Raw genomic sequence first — 26,053 nt, 5'->3', positions numbered from 1 at the left:
GGGTCATAATAAAAGCTCTGTACATTATCCAGCTCCTTAAACATCATCCTCAAGTGCACATCTGCATATGAATATACATGTATGAATATAAATGACCTTCATCGACATCACTCTGAGATCATCCTCAGTTAGAGCGCAAAAGCAGGTGCACATATGCGCAGGCATTCATACTCAACACACATACACATGCTGTGCATAAAGTTTCTGCTGAGAGCAGCAGCCTTCATAACGCTGCCAACAGCTGGGAGGTTTATTTTACTGCATGATATAAAAAGAAACCTTCATGTAAGCATACACATAAACACACACATAGAAATATGTGTGTGTTACCAAACTTAAGGCATTTCACGCTCCTCTTTTTGCTATATGGTTTCATATTGCATTCTTGTGCGTTTCCATGTTTCACTGTTTGTTTTGTTTATTTTGAGTCTTCCTCTAAATTTTCTACTGCTTAGAGAACTGGCCAAGAATTCCAAAGTTCTGGTGGCAAAACTCCTTCAATCTTTAGTTATGTTCCTTGTGTCACAATTTCTAACAGATAATCGACACATGAGATTCTGCCAACATACATACATATATATCAATTAAGAAATTAATAAATATCTCAGCTAGTGTTATGGGTAGAGATTGATTGATCTGTGATCTGTACGAATCACAAACCGGAACGCATATGACCTGCGGATAAATAACTTTTTTTTTTATTTATTTTTTTTTTTTTAGCTTTTTTGCTTTTTTTTTTACTTTAGGTTAATCCATCATAACAATTGCAGAGAGATCGCCTCCTGTGTTATTCAAGTCACGTGTATGAAAGCATTTTGGCTTCTCTGTAAAATATAATGATGATGGAAAAAGTTGGAAAAAGGGACCTAAATGCTTTCTTAGGCTATTAATTAAAGGTGTTTTCTGTGACTGTTTCTTAAGCCTGCATTACTGCATTCAGTGTAAAGCGGCACAATTAAACATTAAAAGATCATGATCTCAATTCAAACCCGCGCAACATGACCGATAAATGATAAAGATTTGCATAGGTTTATTAATACTTCAAAGCGCTGCATTCAAAACTGCGTTTGATCGATAGAGATTCAGTTTTTATACTTTTTCAGTGAGTTACAAACAATTAAATAACACAGAAGTTCTGGGATAACAGTTTATAGTTCAGATATAAACACTGATGTTTATAGTAAAGATTAAAATCACCGTTTAATGGAACTTGTCACTGGTGAATGTTGTAGCAATCACACTGTGTAACCAATGGGTGGCGACAAACAACCATCAAAATTATGTCACAGAATAGGTTTAGAAAAATGATATGCCTATAATGAAACATGAATTGTTATGTGAAAATTGTTGAATCATTAATGGAAAATAATTATGATGTGTTGTACAAGATGTTAGATTCCTATATTTAGCATTATCAGCAACAGTAGCAAAGATCATTTTTCGTATTGAATATTTTCCTTTTTTTCCAGCTGGTTCTTTCTTGAGGTTTATTTTTATTAATATTACAGGTTCTAAGTTCTGTTTATTAAAACCAACGTTTTTTTTTTTTTTGCTGTAATATATTTGTATTAATGGAAAGTACATGACATTTGTCTCCTCCCTTTTTGCTGATCAGAAAAATGTGACTCAAAAAATCCCTGACTCAAAAACCGTTGTGTGATCTGAACCATGAGATTTGTGATCCATTACCACTAGTTATGGGTAATTGTTTTGCTAAATTTGTGAGGGCAACTCTTCATAACCTCTTAAGGTCCAAGGTGTTTTTTACGTGCATTTTTTATTTCTCTTTGCTATTGAGGCTTATTGGAACCTAATTAGAACAAAGTATCATCTTTTGATACGATGTACTTTAAGAGAAAAATTATGTTCATATATGTGGACTGGTGGTCCGAATTTACATAAAACACTTTTTCCAGAATTTTTTAAATGCATATATAACATAGATTTTTTTTTTAACTTTGACTATCTGAGAGTAAAAACAACCCATTTTTTGCCCATTTTGGACAGTTAAAAATAGGGTTTGGAACATTTCATATGCTGCAAAACAGTTGCAGGATGACAGACCGTATGTCTGTAACAAAATATAAAACATTCAAAGTATTTTAAATAGCCACTTAAGAGCTAAAATCTGCTGTCCACGTAAGTGGACACTCAAGCCCTAGGAGGTTAAAAAGGGCCCCAAATGTCTTCATTTTATTGCTCTTAAAATAAATATCCATAAATTGGCTATAGCTAATGTCCCAAAGAGGTCATGAATTAAGAAATCAAAATTTCCCTGACCTTTTGTGGCCATTGTAGGCATAAAAACATATTTTATGTTCCAGAATCCAAAACCTCATTATTATGCTAAAACCAGCTTTTCCAAAATGACTCACTCCATCATTCATTGCTTAGTGTGGTACATTCTGTTTAAAATGACCTCAATATGGTTTTAGCCAAAATTCATTCTCTTTTCAGAGTACATGAAAATATTGTTTTTATATATTATTTTAATATCCAAATCTGCTACCTAACCACAGCAGTGGCATTAACCTGATTGAAACTGAAAGAGGCATGCCTATCAAAAGTGTTTCCAAAAGACAAATATGATGGGAAAAGAACATTGCATCTAAATAATGATGTTCTGGGTGTACAAATTTTGCTAAAATTATAGGTCTCGGAAATAATAAAATGGAAAAAAAAACAGTTCAAGCAGTTCCATGTTTTTAAAAATGTTTGGCTATAGATATTTTTATACAAACAGACTGAGGTTTTTACAATTATGTACAATTTAGATTAACATACATGATATAGTAGTGAACAGCTGTTGACTCATGCCCCATAAAAAAAGATTACAGCTACTTAAAATCTCTCTGTTCAAAGAAATGTTGCTGATTAAATGCAACTAACATTAACGGCAAGAATTAAGAAAGACATTTATTTAGACTGTTTCCTTTTTTCAAATGCACCAATGGAGGTCAAATTCAACAGTATTGTAGCATTGCAATTTAATTTGGAACATTATATACAATATTTACAATTAAATGTATAAACTTCATCATATTGTTTTGAAATATTACATATGTAACTGCTGTAACATTTTTGATAATTCATATTTCTGATTTAAAACACTTCAATACTTTGCATAGACGTATTATTAAGATATATTACTTTAAGTATTCTTTTGACAATAATATATATTTTTTGTCTTTACAACAGTGAGATGATTCAAAATTGTTTTCTTAAAACCACTTTTTCAGTCCTGCTGAGTTTTTTTGTGTGTGTCAAGCTTTTTCTAAGATTCTACACAGCAGTAAGTAAACAGGCTTAGACTAATGCCTTCAGGGACCAGGGGGTGTACATGTGATGCATGTGTGTGTATCCGTATGTCAAAAAAAAGCAGTAAATAGAATCTGACTTTAAAGAAAGAAGCCTTTTTCACCTTCACAAAATCAATGTCCTTTCAGTGTTTCTTTGCTCATAAGAATAGGACTGTCAGTCCTCTGAGTCCAGGCCACCTCAAAGACAATAAAACCACTGAAGAATGGAGATACAGATCTCAACTCTTTACCCAAAGAAATCCAGTACTCCACTGCCTCACATGTAGGTGGTGCTGCCTTCAAACCTGCTGGATTGATACAGTATAATATTGTGTTTAGTTGGAAAAAGTGCAATTAAATGAAACAACCACCGATTTAAAAAAGCAAACAAAACAACACTTCAGTGTGAAACCTCCATACACCAAGGACTTAAATCACAAGTTGTTTAAACAGCTGAGCAAAAGCCTCCATTGCTAATTGGAAAACATCCCTTTAGAACTAGTATCCCTGAAATATTGAGTTTCTTCATTAAAGTTAATAGTTTGTTGTATTGCTGTGACTATAATTTCTGTCTTATCACACCAAACACAATCTTTCAACAATTTAACTTTTTGATTTAATAATGTGTATAAATTCATACAATTTAGTACAATTTGCTAATTCCATTTGAATTTAGGGGTGGGGTTTGGGGGAACGCCCCCCTTTAAAATTTGAATTTAAAATATGCTTTCACACGAATGAAATTAAATGAAAATTAGCCACTTTTCTGATAATATGTAAAATAGTTGTGTTTCCTTGTGAGATTGGGCTGGTCTCTTCAAAAATATATATTTTTAAAAATCTGCTGTAGAATGCAAGAGTATATGGGTGTTTCCCAGTGATGGGTTGCAGATGAAAGGGCATACGCTGGATAAAACATATGCTGGATAAGTTGGTGGTTCATTCCGCTGTGGCGACCCCTGATTAATAAAGGGACTGAGCCAAAGTAGAATGAATGAATGAATGAATGAATGAATGAATGAATGAACATTTGCTGTGGTAAGCAATCCTTCTAGGATATATTTCGTGTATATATCTCCATTTCAACATTGGTTGAATCTTGTTAAATGTACAGATAAAGTCATTGTTCCCCTTTCAATCTAATATTCTTTGCCTAAAGGCATAACACTGTTACCTGTACTGAAATCACAGTCACTACCACACATACCATTTTACAATACAAAATACCAGCAGCAACTATTATAATTATATTATAATAATTTGATAATGGTAGAATATTAAAGACCTCTCAACCAATCTGATTCATAAACCCTACTGAACTGTTGTATAAATATCAGTCATAATAGCTCTCAGAGAAGCATTTATTGGAATGGATACAATATATACAGTTGAAGTCAGAATTATTAGCCCCTCTTTGATTTTTTGTTTTACTTTTTAAATATTTCCCAAATGATGTTTAACAAAGCAAGACAATTTTCACAGTATGTCTGATAAGATTTTTTTTCTTCTGGAGAAAGTCTTTGTTTTATTTCGTCTAGAATAAAAGCAGTTTTTAAATTTTTAAGAACCATTTTAAGGTCAAAATTATTAACCGTTTTAAGCTATATATTTTTCAATAGTCTACAGAACAAATCATCATTATACAATAACTTGTCTAATTACCCTAACCTGCCTAGTTAACCTAATTAACCTACTGTAGTTAAGCCTTTAAATGTCACTTTAAGCTGTATAGAAGTGTCTTGAAAAATATCTAGTCAAATATTATTTACTGTCATCATGGCAAAGATAAAATAAATCAGTTATTAGAAATAAGTTATTAAAACTATTATGATTAGAAATGTGTTGAAAAAATCTCTCCGTTAAACAGAAATTGGGGAAAAAATAAACAAGGAGGCTAATAATTCTGACTTCAACTGTATATATTTTGCAGAGAAGAAAATCTACACTGGTGCTGCTGTAGAGCAAAAACAATAATTTTATTCTGCTTAGTTGAATTTAAAGTAATTGCTTTAAGTATAGAACCCCCAGCAGATAAGTTGCAGTTGTTGAATTTCATGCAACTAGGCAGTTATTATAGGCAACACGGTTAGCACTGTTGCCTCACAGCAAGAAAGTCGCTGGTTCGAGTTCTGGCTGGGCCAGTTGGCATTGCTGTGTGGCGTTTTAGATTAATAAAGGGACTTATAAAGATTAATAAAGGGACTAAGCCGAAAAGAAAATGAATGAATGAATGAATTAATGAATTAATAATAATGTAATCTAAAAATAAAAGTACAAATAAATTGTAAACAATGCAATTGCACTTAAGGGCACATAGCAAGGAGTGCAAACCAGAGTTGTTGCATATGCAAAACAGTATATAGTGCAAACAAAACAGTATACAGTGCAAACAAAAACGTTATATAGTGCAAATATTAGTCTATAATAGTCTGAGTGTGTATGGGTGTTTGCCAGTACTGGGATGCAGCTGGAAGGGCATCCGCTGTGTAAAACATATGCTGGATAAGTTGGTGGTTCATTCCGCTGTGGCGACCCCTGATGAATAAAGGGACTAAGCCGAAGGGAAATAAATGAATAAGCAGTTATTAGAGTTTCCTGCCAGAACTATGTACTAATAATAATAATGCAAACTAATGCAAACTAAATGCTAGAGTTTTAATCTAATTTATATTCTATGCTTATGTATACTCTGTAAAGCAGTACAGAAAACCATTTTAACTGGCTACGTCACAGTGTTCTCCCTGTGTTGGCATGGGTTTCCTCCGGGTGCTCCGTTTTCCCCCACAGTACAAAGACATGCATCATAGGTGAATTGGGTAAGCTAAATTGTCTGTATACGTGTGAATGAGAGTGTATGGGTGATTCCCAATGATGGGTTGCAGCTGGAATGGCATCCGCTGTGTAAAACATGTGCTGAATAAGTTGGCGGTTAATTCCGCTGTGGCAACCCCTGATTAATAAAGGGACTAAGCTGAAAAGAAAATGAATGAATGAATATTTGTAGACTAATGTTTTTTTTATCAACTAAATTAGGGAATATCAAGGGAAATTATACCCCCTAATGGTTGTGTTAACTAGTGTAACAGACTGCAAAATTGTCTGTAATTTAGTCTGAAACCACAAAAATAAGGAGAGAAAGAAAAATGATTTACTCTGTAATGCCCATTAAGGGGAAGCTGATAATAGATGCTCATACTGTGTAAAGATTCAGCAAAAACAAGTATGAAGAAAAAGGCAATAGTGCTTTGTTTATCAGATGCCTGATAAAAAATATAGTTGCTACAAGTATCAGATGAACAATGAGCTCTTTAGCTTCTTAAAAACCCACTGTGAGATTATAGGCCTGTGCAAAGCTGTAAATATTCATAGGCCCTTACCACACAATGTTAAACAGAGGTGTTAGTCACTTTTAAAAGGACGGAGCCTTTTAGAGGAGATTTATTTTTCAGACTTGCCACTGAACATTAGCACAAGCTGTCACATGGGTTAAAGGGCTAGAATGATGAGCAAAAGTTTTGCCATTGAGGTAAAAATAGATTGAACAGAGGCATCAAAGTCAAAATAAAGAGACTCGGGCTTAAACAAAAAAGGTTGCATCATTAGCGTTAAAGGCACTCAGGGGTTTTAACTCCGACTTGAACACATGCATCTCTGCTCCCTCTAAACACGCTTTGTGTGATGTCACTTCCTTTCGGCGGCAGAACTGGGCTATAATAGCTTGCTCTCTAAATTTTCTGTGACCTCTATGTTATGCTTTTTTAGTTTGATCTCACTTCCTTTGTTTCTCGTTCCCGGCTTCCTTTGCTGCTCTCTATGTCTTTCACCGCCGTTCTCAAGAGTCTGGATACCCACTCGACCTCCGCTGCCTCTGCCTTTAATTAAAAAGACAGAGAGACAAGCTGACTCTCTACAGACCAATAATTAGAGACACACACGGACACACACAGGTCTCAAAGACATTCACACACATACACGCGCTCTCTCTAAAGACCAATGACAAATGCTCTCATCTCTCATCTCTGGGTCACTTCTGACACTTGCTCTCTACATCCCTGGAAAGTGTACAATAACCACAATTAATCTGCATGCTCATTAATATTCAGTACTGTGACAACACATGGATAGCAGCTCATAATGAATAAATCCGTCACCGCGAATCCCACTGGAAGGAAAAACAGGTCACTGGTCTGCATACATTTGAATGTGAAGGGTACACGGTTGCACTCACATATCTTATTATTATTGAGAGCATTTCATTATTGAGACATATACAGTGGCCCAAAACACAGCGCATCATTTACATTCTGGCATTATTTGTGTCATTATTGGGATTTGGTGCCTCTTCTGTCCCCAGTAAAGATCATGATTTTATTACCTTGAGGTTTTCATCAACATCATAAAGTTGTCTTTGACATAAACAACATGTACGTTATATTTTTAAAGAAATTACAGCATTTTGATCAATTCAATGTCACAATTTTTTATTAAAATTTATTTAAAATTCATTGCAGTTCCACTGCTAAAAGGGTTCTAATGGTACCCTTTTGGTGTGCATGGTGTACGACAGAGGCTACGCTCAAACTGCAGACAAATGTGGCCCGAATCAGAGTTTTTGCCCACATGTGACTCAGGTAATGATAGTGTGAACAGCCCAAACCGCATAGAATCTGATATTTTCAGGTCAGATCTGTGCCACTTTCATATGTAGTCTTAAATCAGACACAGATCTGGGGCCTCATGTACGAAGACTTGCGTTGAAATCATACTAAAACATTGTATACGTCTGAAAAAATTCAGATGGATGAAACACTGCGTACGCGGAATCCCACGCATGTTCTCTTTGTACATCCAAATTAACGTGAAACTGAGCGCACATGCCCGAGCGCAAAACCCCTCCCTGCCTCCTCCCCTGTATGAATATGCTAATGACTCTACTTTGGCAAAACAAATGAAAAAGCAATGGCAAAAGCCAGCAAAAAGAGAAACTTTGAACAGAATGTGAATTGGAGATGCTCCGATCAGAGGTAGACCGGAGAAAAACTGTGTTATTTGCAAGTTTGTCCTCCGGAATTAATAACAAAAGAAAAAAATAGAGTGGGAGAGTTTAGCTGACGTGGTTAATGCAGTTGGGTTTGAACATCGCACTGAGAGTGAATTAAAAAAGAAATGGTCTGATGTAAATTTGTAAAATTTTGTAGCGTCTATAGCAGCGTGAGTGGCGTAGCTCGTAGAGCGCATGGCAACATTTTTTGACACGTTCGATCATGGACTTGGTTCGAACCCAGCGTCTGATGAACTCATTCTTCTTTTTCCCCCACTACATATCAGATTTTGCCTACTCTTCATCACGAGGAAGACAAGTAGGAATCATTAATAAGTGTGTGTATTATGTTAAGTGCATTTAAGCGTCACATATTATTTGCACATTTATTGAATGGAAATGTTTCTGATTGATCCAAATTCGTCTTTGGGAAAACATTGGGAAAACCGGCGATCGCTGCAAATTGCGCTTTAATGTTTGGCTGGTCAACTGCATGGTATGGAAACCTTATAAATCTGCTGGACATGTGGATGATCCCGTCCCATACAGCTGGCGTATCATGGCTCAAAGATACTTTGCATTGTACAAATTAACATAATTGCCTCTAGGAGTCGCCAATGGAAAAAAACAAACACACACAAGAAATGCACGTACACCAGACATGAATTTGGTGTGAACCAACGACCATTCTCACTTTCATTTCATCTTTAGTAAATACAAACGTGAGCGTGAAATCTGGCGTACGCAGTTTTTGTGCGTACACAGCGTTGATACATGAGGACCCTGATGTTTTGCAATGTGACCACAGTGTGAACAGTTATGTCGGATTTCATGTGACTTCTACATAATCTTCGAGCGACATGCGTCATCATTCTGTGCTGCAAACATCCGCCACTCCTCAGCATTGTAAAACGGCACCCAGGGCGATTACTGTACCACAGAAAGTTGGTTGTTTACTTTGAAAAAGATTTTGGAGGCAAAACTGGCGCTTGTTAAGAGGTGAAGAGCGTTGTGCGTGTTGCGGATAGGGGATCCGTGTGCAAAGGATCTCCGAGTGAAAAAAGGGCAGGTGCACGTCACTCTTGCGTTTGTCCGTTTCTGAAAGGATCTGATGTCAGAAGCACTTCAATAATCACGCGCACATTATTATTATGAGATTAAAAAGTTTGTTGTTTCAAATATAGATGCGCGGCGAGTGAAATCACACACTTTTAGACTCTTAAAACAACAACAGGACACAGCAGATTTTGTTCTTCTTGGCTTTGTGGCTGTTCATCAAGATGACGGCAAGGTTTGTTTGAACTTGAATCGACTATGGCTCATCATTATATGTATATAATATAACGGTGTAATGTCTCGGCTGTGTCATTTATAAAATGCCCCTAACTTCAGGTATTCAGTATTAAGCGATTTAGTTTTTATGTGCTATTTGATTGGACAGGAATCGCAGGACAGATTTTTTTAATTCGCTAGTCTCCATAGACCAGAAAAAAAATAGTCACTGTAGGTTGAAGGAAAATAGAGGAGTAAAAGTACCGATACTGCATTAAAACTGTACTCAATGGAAAGTCAAAGTACACATTTTTAAAACTACTTAGTAAATGACACTTCCTGAGAAAGATTACTCAATTACTCAATTACAGTAATTTGAGTATTTGTAATTTGTTACTTTACACCACTGCCCACAGTACATGCCTTGGGTGTAGTTGTGCATTTATACATTTGCGTACTGGCTATGCGACCGCAGTTAAAAAGAGACTTTATTATATGATGTTGATATCAAAGATTGAAAATGTACAGTACATTTCTTAGAAGTTTGATTCATTATCCTGAAACTTTTAGACATAAAGGAAATTACAAATTTCAGAATATCAATTGGAAATTTATTTGGACTTATAACAACAAATATTGTGTCACTAATAAAGTCAGTGAAATTAAAATTACACATAAAATATATCCAACCAACCAGTTTCTCAAGAGATATAAAGTTGATCTTTCTGAATCTTGTGTTTTTTGTGAAATGGAAGTTGCATCTGTTTTTTGATTGTATGCATGTGAAATATTTCTGGTTTGATGTTGAATGTTTATTTAAAATACTGAGTGGAAAGTAGTATTAAGGAAAAAAGATGTCATATGTTAGATAAAACAAGATACAGATCAGAATGGCCTGTTTATGTTAAATCTTGTGATATTATTAGGAAAGTTTCATATACACAAGTGTAAATGGCCAGAGAGAAAGCCTAAGATCTCCCATTTCAAGGCTGATTTTAAAATTTATTTGAAAACATGGACTTTCAAGTCGTAAAACAACCAGGACTGTGAACCTACTCCAAAAAACTAAACTCCTATTCTCGATGTTAATTGTTTTGTATGCCCGCTCTTTTTAGCCCGTTATTTTACTTACATTTTTTATTCTAAAATGTTAATATCCTATTGTAAGATTTATTATGCATTTGAATGAAAAGTTCAGCAAATATATATATAAAAAGGGCTATGCGACCACACAAAGGCTGCGCTGGAGTTTAAATCAGCTCTTGATTTATTAGGGGTCGCCACAGCGGAATGAAGCGCCAACTACTCTGGCATATGTTTTGTGCAGTAGATGCCCTTCCAGCCACAACAAAATAAATGATTTTAATAATAATTACTGAACTACTTGCCCTTTAAATGATCCCCTAAACCTATTTTTGAGATTTCTGATTGGCTAATTTTCTGTTTTTACTTGTTTTATCTTTCCAATCTGATGTGGTCAATACAGTATCATATCCAGCCTCTTATGTGGAATGTTGAAAAAAAAGTACATATTTTTTGTAAAATTCTAAACTTTTACACTATAAAAACAACACATTTAATGAATTTTCAAACACCTCTGGACATAGTCAAAATTACCCACTTATATTAATGAAAATGCATCTTCATTTATACGATCTAGAATATATTCTTATTTTTTCACATTTTTAAATTTAATGTATGTATGTATGATACTATGTAATTACCAAGTGCTCTAAATTCAAAGTCAGAGCATGCCAAGAAAAATATGAGTATGAGAATGTGCACCATCAGCACATCCAACTTCATCTGGGGAAAATGAATCATAAATATTACATGTAGTACATAAATCTCCATCAAACTTTATAGTGTAATATCATTAGTATTACATAATTATTAATACAGAAATGTTATTTAAAAAGGCATGTACATGATTTTTATCTCCAGTGAGTTGCTTATATGTTGACAGAGAATACAAGCTACAGTATATTGTTTGTCAGTTAATGGTTCAAGACACCCTAGAGTATTTTTTGGAGAGTTTATCAGATTTGTGTGTGTTGACCATCAGTTCAGACAACGTAAGCCCCTGTTGTTAACTTTAATTGTGGAAACACTTGGATAATTTTGAGCTGTTGTCAGCTAATTTCATCTTCCAGGTTTAAAATCAATGGGCGAGCTCAAAATCTGTGACGTAGCTCTATTTGACTGTCTAGTGATGACAGGTCGGTTTCTCTTTATTATTCAAAGCTAAGTTTTCTTTTTCTTTAAGAAGACCCTGCTTCTTAGTTATTCATGACAGCAAGTGCTTTTCGAAGACAGACCTGCCAAGCTATGATACTGCGCACGACACAGCATATAGGTGTTTATAAAGGATCGTATGTGTTTCTTTGCATGGTCCATGGGGTTTGTTGCATGATTTTCCCTGCGATGCTGTCAGGGTCGATACAGCCAACCTGTTTGTGTATAGCAAGCATTTTTGTCTGGAGAGCTGTACAAGAATTGGAGAATGGCGGACTTTGCCCTTTATTAGTTTAGTTTCTTACCATTCAGACACATTGCCTATATCTATGCTGCTGTGTTTACCATATGTTTAAAATCCTCCTGATTACTGACAGGGTTAATGGTTGAAATACACAGGGCAAGAAACCTGCTGCACTGCTATCCACTGTGTCTGCATTTAGACCCGGAGATTCAGGAGGAGAGAATCCTCATCATTTATAGTGTTTATATAAACATGATTGTATTTGTGATGATAAAAACAAATTGCGGTTATGTCTATATTCATTCATTTTCCTCTGGCTTAGTCTCTATTTCAGAGGTTATCACCTATGTATATATATTATATGAAGTTACGAATAAGCAGGGCATTAAATTACTTACTGTTTATTTATTTGCATTTTAACTTTGTAAATTATAAACCATGCGTCGTCTCACATTTTGTGTCTGATGTTTTTTTGTCTGATTTTGTGTCAACTGACAGTTCCTTGCCTTTTCTCCTGCTCTGCCGGCCATGCCCACTCCTCCCTCTGCTCACAGCGCTCCACGCCCATCATGTAGCATTTTTTAAATAAATTCTAAGGTAGACTCGAACTGAAAGCGGGTTTCATGACCTTTAATCTGTGTATTTATAATTTTCTTTTAGTGTAAACAGACCGATGTCATTGTTCTACATAATGTGGGCAAGAGATTTTTACTACAATCAATTGCACCTGAGCTTTCAGATGGCCTGCCACAGGTATAAAGGGCTTTAGAAAGACCAAGGACATTTTTAACACGTTCAGTATAGGGAATTTAAAAACTGTCAAATGATAAATCCGAAAAAAAGATGATTTTTCCATCTCTGTGTTGGTAAAATCCTCTATTGGTCACTCTCTTTCAGAATCAACATTCATAAAAATTATTGTACTGACTAAATTGTTGAACTGCAGTGTCCTTTACAAAATGACAGTCTGAAATCTGAACTTGACTCAACTACAGTATCTTCTCCACCAGATTTGTGAGTTTGAGCAAATATCTGAGTGAAGGAGCTTTAAAAATGTGTGCATTTACCAGGATAAAAAGCGGATCAAGAGTATCACAAGTCTAATTATTTAGATTTAAGTATGACTTTAAGGAGCCACTACTAAATTTGTGCATGTAATCCTGTAATATTAAAAGATTGCTAAGCTTTACATCAACATTTTGTTTTTACAATGACAAGAGAAGGATTTTTTTAATTCCAGATATTTGTAATCCTCTGCTCTGAAAGTGCAAAGAGTAAGGCTGTTTGTTTCATTTCCCCTCGGCTTTGTGTATAAATCTCTGTGATGAGGAAATGACAAATTATTTCAGTTTTAAACTGCTATTGGTGCTGGATATTATACTTTTTTTTTTAGAATAGCTGTGTCTCATAAATCATATGATTTTAAAATGATTAGTTAGTGGCATAATACATGAATCTGTAAAACAGGGAGTTTAACAAAAATATATTCACATTGCTCTGGTAGATTCTAATAATGATGATGAGATTTCGGAGTTTGAGAGAATAAATCCCGAGGTTATGCAAGCAGCTCTGCACATTAGGTGACAGATTATAGGAGACAAAAGTGCGGATTCACTTGTTCATATAATTCTGTAGAGTAATACAGGTATATGAATTGGATTTGCTGACCTAAAAAGAGGGGCTGCAGCTTTGAAGGCACAATATGCCAGATCTTTTCATTCAAATAACCAATAAACATAATAACCATGCTGATGTGTGGCCTTGCATTATCCCATATGATTCCAGTTGACAATGTTTAAAAATCTGCAGTTTTAACAGTATGTGTCACTAGCTGTTTCCTTCCAAAAATGCGAATTAACTTTATGCGCAAAACTGGAATATCACATAAAAGACGTGCGAATAAAGCAGCGTTTCCATCCAACGAGTGAAAGCGAACAAAATGGTCACTTCCTGATCATCTGGTGCCAAATATCAACAGTAAAAATGGAATTTGCTGCGGTAGGAGAAGCTGCATTTAGTCATTCATTTAATAAATGACTTGCGCCTCAAAAGGCAATCCTGACACGCAGTGAGCATGTGGTGACGTTTGAAGGCGTGAGACGTGGAGCACAGACACTCTTGATTCTGGAGGTCATTAATAAGTTAATAACACTAATACTGAAACGGTTAAGGTGTTTTAGAACGACCAAAACAACATTTCAGATGTTTTACAATGTGCTCAGCCTGCTGGTTTGTCCATTCGCGCACATTTTTATCATCACATGATTTCTTATTACAAAATCACATGACTTTTTTAATGCGCATACTGGAAGTATTCGGTGAAAGTGTTTCCAACGCAGTTTATGCACAGCTTTTCTTATCGAATAAAAAGTTTATCCTACTCAGTTATGCGCATGTGTTTTTTATGCACATTTTTTAATTTATACGCATCTTGCCGTTTCTATCAATCGTTTTTTTTATGTGCATATCCAAAATGCTCATAAAAAAAAGTCGATGGAAACGTAGCTACAGTGTTGCCTGTCAATGGAATCGTGTTTGGTTACCACCATTGGAGGATGGTCTTGCTTCAGGTTCTGTCACCATAAAGTGATCGCAATAAGGCTAATTCAAAGAAGCCCATAGGTGCGTCCCAAATTGCATATTTGTGCACTGTTCTACGCCATTTTGTAGTATAAAAAGTGTAAGTAATGCATTCACACTGAAAACTCTGAAAAGATTAAGTGCACTTTAAATACCCGGATGATGCACTTATTCAACTGGTAAAATGAAGTGTGGAATGTTGGGCACTTCACGCACTCGACAGCTTTGCTCACGTAGCGGAAGGGGTGGAGCTTTCGGCCACTGATGTTGGATTATTTTATATTTTATTTGGATTGTGAAAGCAAAATTCTTCTACGAGAGTGATTATACCGCCTCCTGATGGTAAATGTGGTGATACTATATACTTTATGTAGTTATATTATATATTTGGTACTTTAGACATTTATTTCACTAATTTGGCAACCGATAAACGTCATCTGGGAAATGGTTTGAATTTCCGTTTAGTAAAAAAACATTAGTGCTCCATTTGGAAGGGCAGCACTGTGGCGCAGTGGGTAGCACAATTGCCTCACAGCAAAAAAAGGTTGCTAGTTCAAGCTCCGGCTGGTTCAGTTTGCATTTCTGTGTGGAGTTTGCATGTTCTCCATGTGTTGGCTTGGGTTTCCTCCAGGTGTTTCCCCCACAAGTCCAAAAGCATGTGGTATAGGTGAATTGGGTGAGCTAAATTGGCAGTAGTGTATGTGTATAAATGAGTGTGAATGTGTGTTTCCCAGTGATGGGTTGCAGCTGGAAAGGCATCCGCTGTGTAAAACATACGCTGGATAAATTGTCGGTTCATTCCGCTGTGGTGACACCAGATTAAGCCGAAAGGGAAATAAATGAATGAATGAATATTCCATTTGGGACGACACTACATTCATATACTATGCTGTTGAGTTTATAAGTGTTTGGATAAGAGCAGAGTGTATAGTGTGCTATTTGGACATATGGAGTGGAAAATTGGGATTATTGTTAGCATAAATGGAGAAAGATCGAAAAGAGTTTAGTTTAAAAATCCTGCATGGGTTTTATTAGACAGGTGAGCAACAGTTTGGATGACTTTATATGATACTCTGATATCGATCTAGCTTACTGCAATCTGCAATCTGAGCTAACACATACAATAATTCATTCATTTTGCTTCAGCTTTGACCACAGCGGAATGAACCGCCAAATATTCCAGCATATGTTTTACACAGCCGATGCCCTTCCAGGTGCAACCCAGTACTGGGAAACACCCATACACTCTCATTCAAACACACACACACACACACACACACACACACACACACACACACACACTATGGGCAATTTTGTTTACCCAATTCACCTATACCACATGTCTTTGTACTGTGGGGGAAATCAGAGCACCCGAAGGAAACCCACGCCAACATGAGGAGAACATGCAAACTCTATACAGACATGTCAACTGGCCCAGCCGGGACACAAAACAGCAACTTTTTTACTGTGAGGTGATAGTGCTTACCACTGATTTACCATGTCACCCTAACACAGAGCAAAGTTGTAATATAACAATGTCCAGCACACTCAAATGTATTTCATGATAGTTTTGACCACAGAAAGCAGTGTTGCATTCACATAAAATTAACTTGACTAATAATCTGACCTGCATGAGTAGTACATTTGCATTTAACATTGTTACTTCTGACTGTTTAATAAGAGTGAAATGAAATAATGTGAGGATCAAACTGCATCGCAATGTTTATAAAACTTTAATCCACTACCCCATCCATGCACATGATTTCTGCCTAAGGGCTATCTGATTGAGCTCTTTGCACAAAAATTACAGCACCAAAAATCTACAAACAAAAAAGCCAGTCAGTTCATAATTATTACATTATAATTATGAAGTAAGAAAAAGGTCAAAGTTATAACTTATTAAAACAAAATTAATTGAAATCATGACTTTAAGTAATAATTATGTGATTAAAAACTTTAATAATTAAAATAATGTTAAAATTATGACCTTTAAAGTTATATCATATAAAGCTCTTACATGTTGTGCGCTTAACTTTATTCTGAACGACTCTAAGTTTTAAGAAGTTAGCTCAGAAAAACAGGCAGATATCAAAAGAGGCAAGATTACATGAACGTTCATTACACTTTATTATTAAAGCAAAGTTTGTAGCAGCTCTTACATCTTTCATCACCTTTGAACATACAGTATGAAAGAAAAAGACAATAACAAAAGAACAAAAAGAAATATTAATATACCATTCAAAGTTTCAGTAAGATTACAACTTACATTCACAAGAGCTTTTTAAATTGATCAAATGTGGTAGCAGAAGCCTTTTACAGTGTTACAAATACGCCTATTTCAAATCGACGCTGTTCTTTTGAACTTTTTATTTCATCAACTTAAGTATTACCTGAGTACACATCAGCCTATTATGATTACTGAAGGATCAAGTTACTCTAACGACAGAAATAACTTATTTAACAGTGTGATGATATTTCACAATATTGCCTTTTTTTAAATATATATGCAGTCTTGCTGAAGTAATGCTCTTCATAACAGACAAAAAAGTGAATATACATACTCTTTAAATAAACTCCTGCAGTGAAACTAAAACACGGGGTTGCTCTCAAACCTCCTAATATCGAAAAGTCCTTTAAAACTAACCAGGCTTGATGTGTCCCCGAGTCAGAGTATTTACAGCTACAAGCACAGCCACTCTGCTGCCCTGAGATAGAGAGGACACACACTCATAGACACGCAGGCCTCGCACACACAAGTAGACACACACAAATGAACACACAGATACATGGGCCTTGCACACACACAACCACTTTGGCTGTCACTCCAGAGTGAATCTGTTGGAGGATGTGTAGACATTTGGACGGACAGCCAAACTCTTCAAGGACATCGCTCATGCTCTCCGCAGGCCATGCGAACCCACATGAACACATGCACACACACACACACACTCCAGCAAAGTTTCACATGAGCGCACGCAAGAGCCCACACTTTATTGGACTTGGACGCAGTTGACTGCCGTCTTTCTGTAGGGCATCAACAGAGCATCAACATGAGACTCCAGCGCAACAGACAGACAAACAAAATAAACCCTGCGCAACCTATGATTGTACAGCCATAATCTGCGATTCTCTCCCAGCAGGTCGGTGGGGTTTTTTTGAACACTAAAATCACTGCTCGATCACAATCAAACACCCGTGGTGAGACTTCCCCTGGAGATGTGCTTCCTTAGCCAAATTTGCATAAGATCTGTTTTGTCTAGACAACAAAATACACAAACCCCACCTTCACAATGATTTCTTGCTCTGCGGGGCTCCTCTCAGAGAAAATGTCAGCATGGACTTTGGAGGGCAAACTATGGATCAGGACCCAAGGGCAGGCGTAGCAGGGGCCGCAAAATGATTCTCTTGCATTTCCATCATCTTTATGGATTTCCATTGATTGTTTTTACAATTGAGAAAGCGGCCAAACAGCCTCTCCATTGCCGTGAATCAAAAGTGAAAGCTTTCAGCTTTCAGTGACATTAGGCCTAAGAGAGTATGCTTTCAGCAGAATGCACACGCTCTCTCTCTTTCTTATACACACATACATACACAAGCTCTAACTCCACTTCAGGAAAACTGCTGAACATTACAGATCAATTTGGTCGCCAAAGCCACTAACATCAAAATATAGAAAATGCTTCAAATGTTACTCTATTTGAAAGCCGTATAGTTCAAAATAGCCAAATGAGTGCTAACATAAAATGAAAACTGTAGCTGTGTTCCAATTGGAAGGGTCCCTATGTAGTGTTCACTGAATCCAGCTAATTATGAGACTACACAGTTGTAACCAATTTATCAATAACCACCTTAAAAACATCCTAATATATAATATTTAAGTTTCTGAATATTCAAAATTCGATATTTTTAATTTTGTGAGCAAGAATGCGCAATACATTTCCAATGTTAGCTTCATGGTGAAAGTGAAAATTCTTATGTTAATTCTCCAAAGGTTTTTCATACATTTCTGGGGATAATCATTTGTTAAGTGAATGTTGCAATATGTACTGGGGCACTTGCATGGTATTTCTTTCATTTTCTTTTTGGCTTGGTCCCTTTATTAAACAGGGGTCACCACAGTGGAATGAATCACCAAATATCCAGCATATGTTTTACGCAGCGGATGCCCTTCCAGCTGCAACCCATAACTGAGAATAATCCATACACACTCATTCACACACATACACTGTGGTCAATTTTAGATTACCCAATTTACCAATACCACATGTCCTTGGACACTGGGAGAACATGCAAACTCCACACAGAAATGCCAACTAACCCAGCCAAGGCTCGAACCAGCGACCTTCTTGCTGTGAGGTGACATCGCAACCCACTGCGCCATCGCGTCGCCCCATGGTATTTCTGTTGCACAAAACTTATTTCCAATAATATAAGATTAGACTGTGCAATATTGGAAAAATCTAAGATTGTGATATTTGGTTTTTCTGCTATATGTATTGTGATTCAAATGCAATGATCACCAAATGGCTTGAATAGTTTTATTTAGAAATAATCATTTTAGATTGATTGGGGTGATTTTGTAGGGGAGTGAATCATGCATGAAATGTAATAAACAAATTACTGGCAGTGGCAAGTGAAACAGCATTCAGATACAGAAATGTAAAAATCCAATGTAAAATAACACTGTACAGTCTTGATTGCATGAATAATTCAATAGAATTAATCTTTATTAGAGTTACAAATAGTATAATTTATTGTGCCTGCTTTAAAATATCTTGAAATGCTCACACAGTCACTGGCCTTAGAAACACATGCAAAAATAATAAACATTTACTTCATTATGGTTAAACTCTGCAGTGACTCTACAAATCGCATGTGTTCTGAGCTGTGGCCCTTTCTCAACTATAAGCCCAACTGAACATTGCAGATCCTGCACATTGCAGATTTGCACATTGTGTTATCAATGCTGCACTGAAAAAAATTATTTTGCTGCCTGTTTGAACTACTTAAAATGAGTTGAAACAACACCAATTTTGAGATTTCTCTTTGGGACAACATAATTGTTTTATGTTCAATTCACTTACATTTGTTAGGTTAACTTAATTGATTTGTGTTGGGACAACATGAATGAATTGTGCGCAACCATGCATTTTTTACAGTGTGGAATGAAATAGTGCAGCCCTAATAGAAGATATATTATAGAAGAATATTAAATGAATTTTAATGAATACATTTGATTCAATGACTGAACCATAAAAACTTCACTTGTTTAATTACAGGATCAGTGCATGAATCTCTTGAAGAAATGATTCACTGACAACTTTTTGACAAGTTACTTTACAAAATAATTATTATTCAACATATCTATTGAAGTTACTGTACTTCCAAAGGCAATTTACCCTGTTTGGATCAAAACCCTAAAAATCAATGTTTATATTGAAATATAGTCTTTTCTCCCAATACTCATCTGTAATGATTCATTTTTGTGACACTGAAGTATACTGAATTTCAGCAAATTTTTTAACTAAAAAAACAAGTGATCTCAAAAAAAAAAAAAAAAAAAACTTGACTATAACACTTTAATGACTTTTTAGTTACCTGGATTTTCAATGGATGGACAAAAGCTTCTCAGGTTCATGGATTAAAACTCTTGAAAATAAACAATAAATCAGGGTTTGGAATCAAATCGCAGAATTTTCTGGTCACACTTTACTGCGATGGTTCGTTTATTGAATTTAAGTTACATTGCATCTACATGCCAATTAATTCTCATTAGATTATACGTAGACTGTTAGAGTAAGGTTAGTGTAAGTTGACATGTACTTGCAAAGTTTGTTATAGTCAGTTAAATGTCTGTTGAATGAGCAGTATCAATAGATATTAAGCAGACAGTCTACTAATACTCAAATGGACCATCAAAATAAAGTGTTATCAATTTTCATTTAAAGGTGAACTGTTACTTTGCTGGAACCAAGCTTATAATAGTTTTGGATTTTTACTAAATTTTTAGTTTTTATTTCATTTTGACTTTTTGTTTTGAAATTCAGTTAGTTTTAATTAGTTTTCAGAGGCAGATTTGGAAATGGTTCAGTTTCAGTTTAGTTTTCTTAGTTTTTGTTTGTTGTTTTAGTTTTTTGTTTGTTCTTTTTTTAGGATATTTGTTAGGTGTAAGATTCAAAATCACCAAAATTAATATTGTATAGTAAAAGCCCAACCAAAGATAGACTACATTTTTTGACACAAGAACACTACCATCTATCTTAGGTAAAATTTGTGTGCATGGCTGCTTCTAAGGTTAAATTTACAGCAGTGAAGGGAAGTTTGAATCTTTAATACGAACCAGATCTTTTGTGACAATCTAAATTTGGATTCAACATATCAAAAATATGTAGTCAGCATTCATAATTTCTTATCATAATTTAATTCATCAGTTAGTTATGTCAGTTAAAACATCACCATGATCTCAAAAGTTTCTTACAATTACGTTTTGCAACCCAACTGAAGCATGATTCACGTATTTAAATATTTAAAAAGAATGATTCTTTCATGATCAGGTTCACTAATACAGAAATAAAACCCATTATTGGGCACAAATGTGTTAAATTAATATTTTTAAGTGTCTGCTCGGGTCGTATTTCATGCTGCCACTATGCTGCTGTGATGTACAGCCATTGTTTTTGTCGCGGGAGCAACAGCGAGGATGACTGGAGGAGAACCGACTTGATCTGGCCAATGGCATCAGGATTAGACTCTGAGGTGCCGTACAGGTCAATCACCTGGCAGAGTGAAGTAAATAGATTTGCTTCTAACAGGCTTACAGTATGTATTAAATACATGTACAAAGATGAAAATGAAGGACGTTTTTGCTATAATTTTAGAATAGTTAGTTATCTAGATACACAATACAGTTTCAGTTCTAGTTTTTTTAAAAACTCTCGTTTTTATTATTATTTTGGTTAACGAAATGATTTTTAAATTCTAGTCTTCATTTTTTCATTCGTTTTCGTTAACAATAATAACCTTGGGCAGAACTCATTGTGAAGTCCACTTCTCAGGGCACTTAGGATCAATTGGAACACACCTTGTCTCCAATTCTTCCGTGATGTCATCACACACACATGCATGCACTCCTGCAGCGCGCTCTCTATGACTCTTTCGAGTGTAGCTGTATCCCGGTATTCGCTAACTCTACAGGTATCTGTCCATCTGGTCTCACCTTCTGGAGCAAACCAGGGAATTTTAGGCTGACTGCACCTTAACAGTAACAATTAACATCATTATTATTGCCTATATGTCTTAGTGAGTAAACAGCACTGCATGTGTGTGTTTGAGTGATTGAATGAGATACAACAGAGGTGTGAAAGGCCAGACATTAGCTTTATCACTTGTGTGGTAATAAGACAGAGTGTCTACAGGAAGCAACAGGAAAGGTTTCACATTTGATGAAAGCTGGCATGACAGAGGGCTTCATTTGTTGCTTGCCGCTGAGAGGCTACCGGTGTCATCTCTTCTCATGCTAACATCATTTCCTAAACGGATATTTTGGAAATACCATATGGGCCTCATTTTTCATTTAACATCATGGATGTGTGTGTGATGTTTTTTTTTAATAGATTGTTGAGTGTGAAATTCTTTAAACAATTTGGTGGTTTATTATGTATAGCAGTGTCAAATGTGGCAAATCAATACGGCAGCTCTCTAATGTGTGTATGTCAAGGCAAGATAGAGACATACTGGCAGAGAGAGTTTATGCGGATGCTATCTGTTCTCTGAGGTTCAGTTTGCATCTATGCCTTCGCAAAACATCACTCATGCGGTTTGGTAAAAGATTCACCGATGGCATCAGCAGCACTGCAGAAACACACACACACACACACACACACACATAAATTCTGCAGGTATTACCCTGCCAATCTAAAACTCTGCTGACAGAGTCAGTCATTTATATTTCAGATGAGGCACAGAAATTGTGAAGGAAAAGGAATGAGTTTGGGTTACAAAAAATAGGTGCCATTCACACTCAAAACACAGCAGTATGTAGAGAAATACAGGGGGAATCCAGGGGGCTAGAGATGGCGGTGCATCTAGCAGATGCAGCAAGTAGATTATTGATGAAAGAAATTGATTGTTAATAAAGTAAAGTGGTGCAGGCAGATAATTGGCAGTCATATTAAAGTAATATCAATTTGTGCAGTGTGTTCATTTCTTACTGCCAGGTTTATTGGAAACATCTGCATTCTAGAAAAGGTGCCATAAACAAAGGTGATGGAAAATAAGATTTAAATCTGAAATCCTTGACTTTTACTTGCACTATAGATTCAATAAAGAGGAAACTACATATCCATTCTCCATCCGCCATGTTGACATTGCCTTTTGACCTGTAAGAACTGAATTTATAAGGGGATAAATATGAACATAAAGCTCTCAGCGGAAAACTACCAGACATTTTGTTATGTTAGATACTTTCTTCTGCTCTGATGGTCTTATGGGACAGAAAACTGTCCACTAGCTCTGCTTTTCAGTATCTAGGCAGATGCAGTATAGGTCATCTGGGTGTTGCTGGTCTCCAGTTTCACAAATGCTACACAATCTGAAATGCTACTCTTTATGCATAGTTTGAGGTAAGGAATAGTGCATTTAAGCACACATATATTTAGATTTGAGTTGGGGGAGACTAAAGAGGAAAGAAATCTCTATTGCTCTAGCAAAAATACAGATAAATCAAATAAACAACACTGTGGATGTGGAATGCATCTCTAAAAATCTCCAATAAATCCATAACTTTAAATATCTCATATAATTAATGCGTTTCAGAGAAAGTACAAGCACAAACTATAAACAAGCTAAATGAGAGGCTTTCATGATCACACTTTGAATTAATCAGTATAATGGAAATATGAACGACTATGTGGTAAATAAGAAAAAGTGGCTGCAAATAATCAGCATAATCCTTTATGGAAATTAGATATTCATTTAAGAAATTAGAATAAGTTAAATCAGGATGACTTGCTTGAATTTGTGCTGAATACAAATTCGTGCTCTTTTAAATGCTCTTGCAGGGAATTTGTGCACTTTTTGGTGACACTTTGGATGATACGCCCTTGCATTGCCTCTGTTCACAGGCACATAAAACAGATATTTTCCATTAAAAAGGTGACGCGCGCGCCTGGTGGATTTGCAGCTGCTCGCGCACCAGTCCTCTTTGTGAACTACTCCAGAATATCAAAACCATCACAACACAAAACAATTGATGAAATTATATTTGAACTTCCCACATGTTTATGACAGCAGTTACTATAGTATGCGTCTCTAAAGTAAAATACGTTGGATGAAGTTTACACTCACGCTGCTGTTGTGTCCGGACCAGAGCACCATGGCCTGATTGTGAGCCGAATCTCCGGACAGCGCAAAGGTGGACGTGATCAGGTGTGGTTCATTCTGCCTCGGACTCTTCCCGATCCCGTCAACTCCTCCAGTACGCCTGAACTCGAACCGAGACCCGGGCGAGTGGTCAGACGGAAACATACTGCGCTTTTCCCTCCTGTTTACTTTTACTTCCTCTGAAGACCATGTTGGATAAACTTTTCCGCCTTTTTGTCCAGTCCGTTCCGCACTGGATTTGTGTGCGTTCTCCGGTTTCTCTCTCCGGGACACTGAAGAAGACTTTCTATGCGCTTCAGGAGAAAGTTGAGCTCCATCAAGTGCCTGTATCCAATTCTTATCAGTGCTGCCGTCCTGTACACTTCCAAAATCGCGGCTTGGCTTGACTTTTGCCTCCACGAGCGCTTCTTCGTTCCTCCGTATTGGTGCGAAACACGAGGCGCAAGTGATTTCTGCGCGCGCTGGGAGAGGCACGAGAACGCAGAGACAAAACAGCGTCCAGTACGTCCGGCCTGACTCGATCCATAAAGCATCCTTCTTATTAATCATTCTTTCACCTTTTAGACCCTGCCAAGTCCACGTAAGTTCTCTCAAAATCCCAGCATAGACACCTAGAATAACTTTTGGCCACGGCAGTGACGTTGCGGGGATACCTGTATGACCGTGGGTGCGCCTGATGTGCGGGTTCGGTCGGTTCTGAGCGGGTGTAGTTACCGGAGGGGTGGAGCTGCTGACTGACACGCGTTCACTCACTCGCTCGCTCGCTCCGGCTTGGATGGAGACCGGGAGCAGAGTGTGTGACAGGTGCGCGCGCGGGGTGTAGCGACGGCCCCGAGGGTCTCCGCGAGCACAGACATCTGGAGCAGGAGAGACTGCATCTTTTCATATTAATATGTATGCCGGAAAACAGATAACCTCGTCTGCTGTCACATCAATGCGAGGATGATTTTAAATACAGAAACAGCAAGCGATAACCGCTGGTAAGACTTCATTTTAAAAGTAGGAACGAATTAGGTTTACAGCGACTGACAGTCGTTATAAGAAAACTTTTGTCCTTTGTGTACACTCATATCCTTCTAAACCTGTGGGATATACTGTACAGATTTTGTATTACATTCCTCTAAACAATATATTGTAAGTGTTCATTGTGACCAATTTGTGTTCATTTCCAAAAAATGGTAAAATAAATAAATAATAAAGATCCATACAACTTTTTGAAGCCATATGATGGAAATTAGGACAGCTATTTCCTTCTATATGTCTAATTTCACCATCAGCTGTTCTCATTAAAAGTCAAAAACTGGATTCATCCCATCTGGTTCAGATATTTTGTACTTTATTTCCCTTTTTAAAAGAAAGAAATTGAGCTGTTTTAATTAAGATGTCTTCAAATGAGCTGCCAAAGATGAAGGTAACTGATGTACATCACACACAGATTATTATCTCAAAGTTTTTTTATGATCTCTGTTATACATTTAGAATATAAAAATTTGAATAAAAGGGATCTTGAATAAAAAAAATTACATTTATTCACCATGTACTCACCTTTATGTTGTTCCAAACCAGTATGTCTCTTAAACAGACAAGGAGGTGTTTTCAGCATTGACAACCTGGCAGATGATAGACTTTGACTTGCATAGTAGGAAAAAAACTTGTAACAGAGAGATTTTTTTCAACACATTTCTAAACATAATAGTTTTAATAACTAATTTCTAATAACTGATTTATTTTATCTTTGCCATGATGACAGTAAATAATATTAGATATTTATTAATATTAGACTAGATATTTTTCAAGATACTTCTATACAGCTTAAATGACATTTAAAGGCTTAACTAGGTTAATTAGGTGAACTAGGCAGGTTAAAATAATTAGGCAAGTTATTGTGTAACGATGGTTTGTTCTGTAGACTATAGAAAAATATATAGCTTAAAGGGGCTAATAATTTTGACCTTAAAATGTTTTTTAAAAAAAATTTAAAAACTTCTTTTATTCTAGCCA

General features: G+C 36.2%; 1 protein-coding gene across 1 annotated transcript in view; it reads right to left on the bottom strand.

Annotated features, from left to right (window-relative positions):
• Nucleotides 1–24,761, bottom strand: part of sorcs3b (sortilin related VPS10 domain containing receptor 3b) — a 122,584-nt gene extending 97,823 nt beyond the window's left edge. The window contains exon 1 of the mRNA XM_056477327.1: nt 24,017–24,761. Within this exon, the coding sequence (XP_056333302.1) occupies nt 24,017–24,601 (585 nt within the window). The 5' untranslated portion in view covers nt 24,602–24,761. The remainder of the gene's footprint in view (nt 1–24,016) is intronic.
• Nucleotides 24,762–26,053: the final 1,292 nt, after the last annotated feature.

This window comes from Danio aesculapii, chromosome 17 (assembly GCF_903798145.1).
Source record: "Danio aesculapii chromosome 17, fDanAes4.1, whole genome shotgun sequence".
Lineage (NCBI taxonomy): Eukaryota > Metazoa > Chordata > Actinopteri > Cypriniformes > Danionidae > Danio > Danio aesculapii.
The sequence above is the reverse complement of the archived record's forward strand: the minus strand, read 5'-3'. Positions and strand labels throughout refer to the sequence as shown.